The sequence below is a fragment of the Colletotrichum costaricense genome, assembly GCF_030867565.1.
Source record: "Colletotrichum costaricense strain IMI 309622 chromosome Unknown Scaffold_14.1, whole genome shotgun sequence".
Classification (NCBI taxonomy): Eukaryota; Fungi; Ascomycota; class Sordariomycetes; order Glomerellales; family Glomerellaceae; genus Colletotrichum; species Colletotrichum costaricense.
The window spans coordinates 473,699-482,127 of NW_026848243.1; the positions used below are offsets into that span (position 1 = coordinate 473,699).

General features: G+C 46.0%; 2 protein-coding genes across 2 annotated transcripts; both read left to right on the plus strand.

Annotated features, from left to right (window-relative positions):
• Nucleotides 1–2,361: 2,361 nt before the first annotated feature.
• On the plus strand, nucleotides 2,362–5,554 carry CCOS01_12042 (fungal specific transcription factor domain-containing protein; the record flags this gene model as incomplete). The annotated part of the gene is made up of 4 exons (XM_060460192.1): nucleotides 2,362–2,481; nucleotides 2,550–2,663; nucleotides 3,385–4,840; nucleotides 4,893–5,554. The coding sequence occupies 4 exons, from the start codon at nucleotides 2,362–2,364 to the stop codon at nucleotides 5,552–5,554; spliced, it is 2,352 nt and encodes a 783-aa protein (XP_060309135.1).
• A 634-nt stretch (nucleotides 5,555–6,188) lies between these two features.
• On the plus strand, nucleotides 6,189–7,081 carry CCOS01_12043 (uncharacterized protein; the record flags this gene model as incomplete). The annotated part of the gene is made up of 3 exons (XM_060460193.1): nucleotides 6,189–6,371; nucleotides 6,458–6,497; nucleotides 6,558–7,081. The coding sequence occupies 3 exons, from the start codon at nucleotides 6,189–6,191 to the stop codon at nucleotides 7,079–7,081; spliced, it is 747 nt and encodes a 248-aa protein (XP_060309136.1).
• Nucleotides 7,082–8,429: the final 1,348 nt, after the last annotated feature.

An 8,429-nucleotide genomic window follows, 5' to 3' on the forward strand; every position in this document is an offset into this window, starting at 1 on the left:
ATTTAGTTAATTTTTTAAAATTAATAATTTTATATTAAGAGCTAATATAAAAAAAAAGCTCCTTAATAGCTCTCTAAAAAATTCTTTTTTTTCCCTCTTAGATCCTCGTTTTTTTAACCTTTTTTTAAATTAATAATAATTATAATAAGAGGTCGTAAAACTATTTTAAAATAGCTACTTTCTTCCTAAATTAATTTTTAAAATTTATAATACTCTTAGCTAGATATTATTAAAACCTCTAAATCCTCTCCTCCCTTATTAAACCGTTTTTTATACTATATTCTTAAATAATACCTAGAAAGTAATTAAAAAAACTATAAAAAGGTTATTTAGATCGTAAGCTTATAGTTATATTTATAAAATCTTTATAATAATAAATCTTTTCATATACTATAAATCTCTTAGTTTTATAACTTTTATAAAGTTATTTTTATTATTAAATAAAAATATTTATATTTAAAGTTCCTTTTTTTTAATTACGTAGTACTTTTTTATACTATACTATTAAGCTTATTTACCGCGCTAATTAATTAAATAAGTAGTCGCTACGTAAGTATTTTTTTTTACTAATTTAATTAGTTAATTTCTAATTACGGGCTAGTTATAAAAAAGTTATTTAATAAAAAAGCTACTTAAAATAATAATAAAAAACTAGTTACTTAAATAGTTTTATTAATTAATATAATTTAATATAATAAACGTTAACCTCTTATAAATAATAAAAAGCTATAATTACTTAATTCTATATAATATTTAAAAATCGCCCCTTTTTTTATTTATTTTTATAAAATTAATTAATATAAATTTCCTATCCCGTACGGTATTAAGAGGTTACCTCTTTTATATAATAAGATACTTTACTAATTTATAATAATAAAATTTAACTACTAATTAATATTAATATCCCTATTATAAAATAGTTAGTTCGAACTATAAGTTAATAAAAAAATTAATTAAACTATATAAATTTCTATATAAATATAAAAAAGAGGTTCTAACTATAAGTTAGGCTAGTTACGATAATTATAAATAGGGCCCCTAATTAGCCCCTGCGCAGTTAGCTATATGCCGCGGTCGAATTAGACTTCTAATCCGACAGAATTACTAATACAACGCTACTATTCTTAATATTTACAGGCAGAGGTCGTGATCATACAGAATGTTACAGCGCCATTTACAACTCATTCAGCTAATGCCGGTTACCCAGCCACCTCGCCGGGCCAATGTGTCGGTCTAGTCTTAATATTCCTCAAATTACTCATCTACATACTACAAGACCTCAAAGTTCTGCCTCCTTTTACCATCTCTTCCGTATATCTATCAATTTCATCAAAGGACATGCCCTTTGTAACGAATCCGGTCAAGTCTGCCCAGCCCCGACAAGAGACAATCAAAGATCAACAAGGCAGCCGTAGCCTATAGGTGAAGGGGAAAGTAAAATAGAGTGTTCTCGGTTATTATGTGGGACCTTTACGGACTCGCCGCTTGCGAAGACCTCATTTCCGCTGGCTTGTGACTTTCACGACAGATCTTTACCGGAAACGAGGGACCAATCACTCACGACCACAGTTTCAAAGTCCTCATAGACGCAGATGATTTCTCCTTATTTGATCGCGAACATAGTACTTGGAATTCCGAGCATGTGATGACGTGGGTTTGGTCAATGGCCTTCTTCCAAATATCACTCGGCACAGGCTTGATTCCTATACCTAAGACCTCAGGACATTTCTGGTCAGAGTAAGTTAGTATTCACTTCGACTTAGGATGACTATCAATATGCGTGTAGCGTAGGGTGGACGCCCCCAGAGGCTACCTGATAGGCTGTTGGGGTCAAATTACTGAAATCTCTCCCATGAATAGACGTGTGCTCCTTACGTGATTATATATATCCGACCTGCTCCTTTGTTGCTTGTGTCCCCCTAATTTGCCCTTACGAACCTCCTTCCGGAAGGGCACTGACAACAACAATTTATTTACGTTTGTCAAATCCATCTTGTTTGATCCTTCTCGATCGAGATATGACTCGGTGCAATCCTAGTAAGAGGATACACATAAATTGGGCACGGACAGAAGCGGGACGCTTGTCAGACGCCATGAGTAATGCAGTATACCCCCTCGCGTAGACGAAGAGTAGATCGACAGATGCCTCCCTATCTTACCTGCGCAGCACGAGTAATACTGTAATCATGGCCTGGAAAGTCCATGCGACACACGAAGTCGTTACATACGAACTAGTCAACAGCGGAGCGTCTGCAATTCTACCTTATCCTGTGATAAAGTAAGAAGTAAAGTATTTAATTGAAACCAGAAATCTCTGGCCAGCCTCTTCATACCTATTTCCATCATCATCAGTCGCACATCATGAAGTTCACCGCCGTTCTCCTTTCCGCCAGTGCCCTGTTCTTGGGCTCGGCTAATGCCTGGTGGTGTACCGACTATGGAAAACAGGCTAATCATCTAAGCTGCAAAGCGCTTTACCCGGTATGATGGCACCACAGCACACTGTGTGACTGCAAGAGCCCTTACTCATTTTTATCATTATTACTTAGGAGCGAAATACCTTTTGCTGCAGTGCAGCAGAAGGAGGAGACCGACACACTTGGAGAGGAGACTGCATGTTAGCGGAGGATACCCCTTGTGGCGAAGGTGGTTTCGAGGGCTGCGTAAGTACCTTCCAAATTTTCGGGGATGATATAAGATGAGTACTGACATTCCGGTTCAGTGTTTGTAGAGAATCAGCGTTGATAAACTTTTGGGAAATATTTGGCCCATGTTTGCGTGATTCTGGATAGCTTTAGGGGCCTTGAGTAAAATCCGACACATAATTACTCAGCAAACACTTAGCAATATGCTTGCACCATCACAAACCTTTAATTAAGATAAGCTTACCATGATCGGAACATACCAAACCTTGCCTAGGAGAGATCTAGACGTAGACGCAATAATTCATATGTGTGTGATCTTGGAGACGAACTGGTCTTCAGCGGTACGTCATCGGCCTTTCCGTTTTGGGCTGGTCCGATCGCCGTAATGCCGGCAGCCCCGCCAGTCGATGTGTTGTGAACCGCCGCCACGCAAACCCAAGCCCGCCAGGTCTTCATCTTCACGCCAACAGAATGCTCAAGCTTAAGTTTGTCAACACCACGAACATTCCCGTTCAAAAGCGTAAAATTGCGTTACATGCGTGTGATACTTGTCGTAGACGAAAAGTGAGTCAATCATCTTCCCCGTTCCCCTGCAGTTGAAGTCGTAAGAGAGACAGACTTGGACCTTGGTCCTTGCTGGGTGCCATTCGGGATGCCTGATTGGTGACCAATCGGAGTGCGGTCTCGCCGCGATACCTTCCCTTTCTGGTTGAAGAACAGATTATTGACGGATGTACAGAAACGATGTGTTCATCCACTAGGCGAAGGGGAGTCTCCGCCTCCGCACGGCGTTCACTGGAGGAAACGGGGCCATCCATCAGGACCGGCCACTTCCGCCGAGGATGGTTCGCCGGATGATGTGGCCGTAACGCCAATAGATCCGTCTCTTCATCATAGGCCAACTATAGAGACGGACAGTGGTTCGGGTGGAGAGATCGTTGGCGGCGATGATGGCGATGATGGCGATGCCGGCGATGATGATCAGACAGCCGACTCGAATCATGTTGCATACTCGGAGCCTCCTGCCCAGAACTCGACGTTTCCAGTTGAGCCGCCTCGGAGTCGTTCCAGTCACGCACATCCTCGGAGAGGACTCATACGACTCAACAATGACAACGCGGGAACTCCTGCTCATGGCCGAGTACCTTCGGTCGGGACAGCAGTGGTTCCCATTGAGAGCCCAGCAGTTCAAGCGACAGACTCAACAACTCATATCTCAACTCCTGAAGACAAGGCCCAACCAACAGATCCCAACTTGAACCACAATGACGACAGGTTTGTAGGTGACTTGAATCCAGAGGGTGCATTCCTAGCCGATAGTCCAGCAACCAGTCGTGGTCATGCCGAATCCAACGCCGTCGGCGTGTGGTATTCTCGTAGAAACAACGGTGATAGCCTCACACCAGAACTTGCATCGGCAGTCTCGATAGACTATGAAGCACACCAATTTCTCGCTGTGTTACCGGAAAAGGAGTATTATGAACACCTCGAAAAGATCTACATTCGAGATGTTCACCGGATTCTACCCGTCATGAACCTCGACATACTCCGGGCGCCAACATCAACAATATCCCAGGTTCTCTGCAGACAAGCCATATGCCTAGCTGCCGGCTCAAATCCGAGCGCCAGACCCTACTTGACACTCGGGCAAGGCTCATCGGCCGTCTTGAGCTACTCAGAATTCGCCCTCCGCCTTTCCTCTGCCATCCGGAAAGCACTCACCCTCGGCCTTGTCAAGGACCGAGTCCAAGCCGTCGCCATAATGGTGATTCTCTCCCTGTACACTCACTTCTCGTCAGACCGCCATCTGTCTGCCGAGCTAGCGGCACAGGCCGTAAGTAATGCCCAAACTGTGGGACTTCACCTCCAAAATCCGCCGGCCAGGTCGGAGGATCCGGCCTATTTGACCCGGCTTTTCTGTTGTGTTTGGGCCATGGACCAGCTCAACGCCGCTTTCCATGGGCGGCCGGTGATGATACACGAAAGAGATCTGGGGCGCGACATGGTGGAGTGTATTCGAGAGCAAGACCACTGCTTCCGATTGTTTCTCGAGATTGTGGTCTTGCTCGGGTGCATCATCGACCTGTATCGCCCGGCAGCAAAGAACACAGGCTGCGTTGTCATGGAGGATTTCCCAAGCTTTGATAGCCTCGTCGAAAAGTCAAAGGCTCTCGGTGTTGAATCTCGTTTGTTGGGTAAGTCTAGTCCCACTTCAAGGTGTCTTGGATGAAGCTGATTGTGTCACAGCTTCCATGGAACTTCTTTATCATGGCATTGGCATACTATCATGCCGGATTCCCGTTGGTTCAACAAGATCTGAGCACCTTTCGCTGGCACTCAACCGACAAGCTCTCTCCGCTATGAAGATCACAACCATCATTGAGGACTTCGGCAACACGGTATCGCACATGACTTTCGTACCATACGCCGTATCTCTATCCCTGCGGGTCGCATATCGAGAACTACGATCATCCAAAGTGCCAATGTTGACAGCGAGATCGCGACGACAGCTCCAGTCAACCTGCAAGACACTACGTGGAATGGGCAGCATGTTCAGGTCTGCCCAGGTCATGGTCGATTTAGCGGAACAAGTGATCCAAGAGATAGACCAAGTCTGCACCAACGCCATGAATGAGCAAAACGGGTCCGGCTCAACAAATGCGCCAAATACTCCTCGGCAGGACCAAACAGTATCACATGACGCGCCTGTTGTAGGCATCAGCAATGTTGATGACGGAAACTGCCCGCCAAACAGTGATACTATGCCCGTCTTTCACCCTTCCCTCTTCGAGGGGCCCGCAGGTTTTGATGTTTTTGAATTCTTTGACCCCGGCGATCTCAACGCCATCGATGCGATCTTGGGAGGCGATGCTCCGCCAGGCATTGGGCCAATGGGCTCCTTTATTTAAGTTGTTCTTACTTTGAATCAGAATGGAGGTTTCTACCAGGCCTTGTGTTTGCCACACATGGCCTCGATGTGTGATGGGAAGCGACTGGTCTTTTCTAATCCTTCTTGATCAAGGAGCTTCACGTCCCTGGCGCATCAAGGATTATTTGAACGGGTATACGAGTCACTGGTGCCGCCAACATTTGAGGCTTCATCACCCAAATATCCATTATTCAATTGCTCGCGGACATGCAATTCCGTAATCCCAAAGTAATGTCTCTTGATAGCTGATAGCTCAGCCACAATTCAGATATTCAACTTATCCGTGTGATCTGGCAGCAGTTTATAAATTCGGCTAAAATGGCTCAATAGCGTGTATCAGATTCTAAGTGTTTGGATAAATGGCACTTGCAGCTTCATTTTTCCCGCTATGCTCTCTTATTATCTGCCCAATAACATGCATATATTTAGCACATGGGCTAACTTCTTCGACTCCGTTGTGAATCGCAAGGAGACGCTTCTACATTCCTTTTCATGGGGTTTTTTGCCTATAAAACCCCACTATCGCCTGTTTGCTGCTCCTAGCAGACTACTAAGTAGGTACTTATTGCAATGATATGATAGACCCCATCTGAAAATCCTTATTAGTGCTCATCATGGCGTCTTACGCCATAGTTTTGCTTGGCCTCTTGGCCATGAGCAACGCCGCCCCTCAATTCGCAATAGGAGGTGGCTCTACAATTCTCGTCCCTGGTGGAGGAGCTACCTCACCTAACCCAGTTGGCCCCATCCTGCTTCCTCCTACTGACGGCCCGGACGTCAAGCCTGGTAAGCGTGATGTAAGAAAAGTCCCTCTCTATGCTTGATCATGCCCACTTTGAGGTGCCCCTGATGTCAGTCTGAATCTTCCTAACTTCCTACACAGCTTGGCGGGCCTTTTCTCGAGCGCAAATTGTCTTCGTCAGGTACGTACTACGACCACGGCCGTTTTCGGTGCCTAAGTTGATAACATGAGAATGACCTAGACACTCCTATGAGACTATCGCAAGCTTTGGCTGAGCGCGCGGAAGATCTCAATACCCTCAAAGAAACATACTTCACTCTCTTGGAGCCCATTGTTCATGGGACCAAACCCTCTTTCGAAACTTATATCGTCCTCCTACACATGGCCGACATCCTCGCGAGCAAGGGAGTGGAAGTAGACACCATCACCCTCGGCGAAGCAACGACCATTTTCAGCCCAACCACGAATACGAAGCGTCAAATTTTCGAGATTGGCTCTTGCAAGCCATCTGATCTGATTAGTCTCCGCGCAACTCTCATGAGTCTCCTTCTCATCTACAGCAACACCCCGCCCTTTGAGATTTGGAACCTGGACCAAGCAATCATCGCGGCGCTCAAAGCCTGCAACGAGGATGTCATTGTCGGTCCCATCATCCCAGACAAACCCATCCCCGGTGAACCCCTCGTTCCGGACAAGCCGGTCCCAGGCAGGCCCGTGGTGACCCAGTCCCCGGTGCCTGGGGGTCCGATCAAGCCAAGTGATTAGGCGACCGCCTCATCAAGGGCATGATGCCAGAGTTTTGAACAGACGAGATGGAAGAAGATAAGGTTGTGTGACCGCGCACGGTGGACGTCAAGAACCTGTGCCTGACAATCCGGATCCGAGAAAAGAGGATGTCCGTAGGGAATCAAGGAAACAATTCGAAGGTTTGATGAGGAGGCTTGTTCGCAGATGTTACTGCGTGCTTATTTATGGTGCAAGTAATCAGGTTTACCGTGTTATTTCTTTCATGAACACCTCTTCTTCGCTTTTTCCAAGAAATGCTTGATTGACTTAAGCTCATGGTTCTGAAATCGTAATAATAATGGTTTCATGTTTGCTGAAAGATGGTATCAATGCGGCCAGCCCTACGTAAATCGAGCATCCGACATCGCAACTCCCTTTTTGGTCTCTTCTGACACTTCCGACGTCCGCGACGATAGATCGAAAGATGGAATGGTATGTAAATAATGATAACACAAACCCTTTTGGTCCATCTGGTCTGCTTCGTCCAGACCTTGAGTTCATCCTCATCTCAAAACAAATAAGAAATCAATGAGACGGGTAAGAGATTCATCCCATGGCCGCCGGAAGGAGTCGCAAACGAGTATCAGCTATGGCTCCCGTGCGTCGCAGAAACACCGAAGCTCCCGACAAACCTCACGAACAAGCCCTGCCTACCTCGAAGACAAATATGTCATTGTAAGAGACAGACCACGACGGGATGTTTCGAACCAGCCTGACCTCCCAGAACCCATTCTCGCAACTCAAAGGCATCTATCCTTGACCTCGCCGGGTCCTGCTACCGGACCCTGTTCTAGAAGAAGTGCATGATAACTCAAAAAGGACCCCCAGCAACCTGTCAATGTCTCAACACTGCGGAAGCTATCTCAAGTGTGGGAAGAGAAAACTCAACCTTATTCCGCGGAGTCCCCATCTTCTGTCTTTCTCTCTCCCGAGATTCTCCTATTTCGGCCTTGTGGGCCGAAGTCTCCCAAAAGCTCATCACGAGGACAGCCAGCCCTGTCCATTGTCCGAGGTCGCTCCTGGACGATGACCTCAAAGTCAAAAGAAGATTCAACAGAGAACGGGAGTCCCTATCCTCGACGGTCACGTTTCACACGAAACTTCCAACCGAACGCCGGCCATCGTGCCGAACGAGCACGGAGCAAGGCCGTAGACCGCGAGCCTTTTGACGTCGGTATGGAGAGCCCCAGTTCCCACTAAAAAGCTTACCCGACTCCGACCGGCCGTAAAAACCTGGATGGCGGTGGAGTTGACGGACGCGGGAGGAGGTTAAGGTCAGCCACCACCACCGCCATAGCAATTTTTCCTTCTCGGATTTCCGAAAACG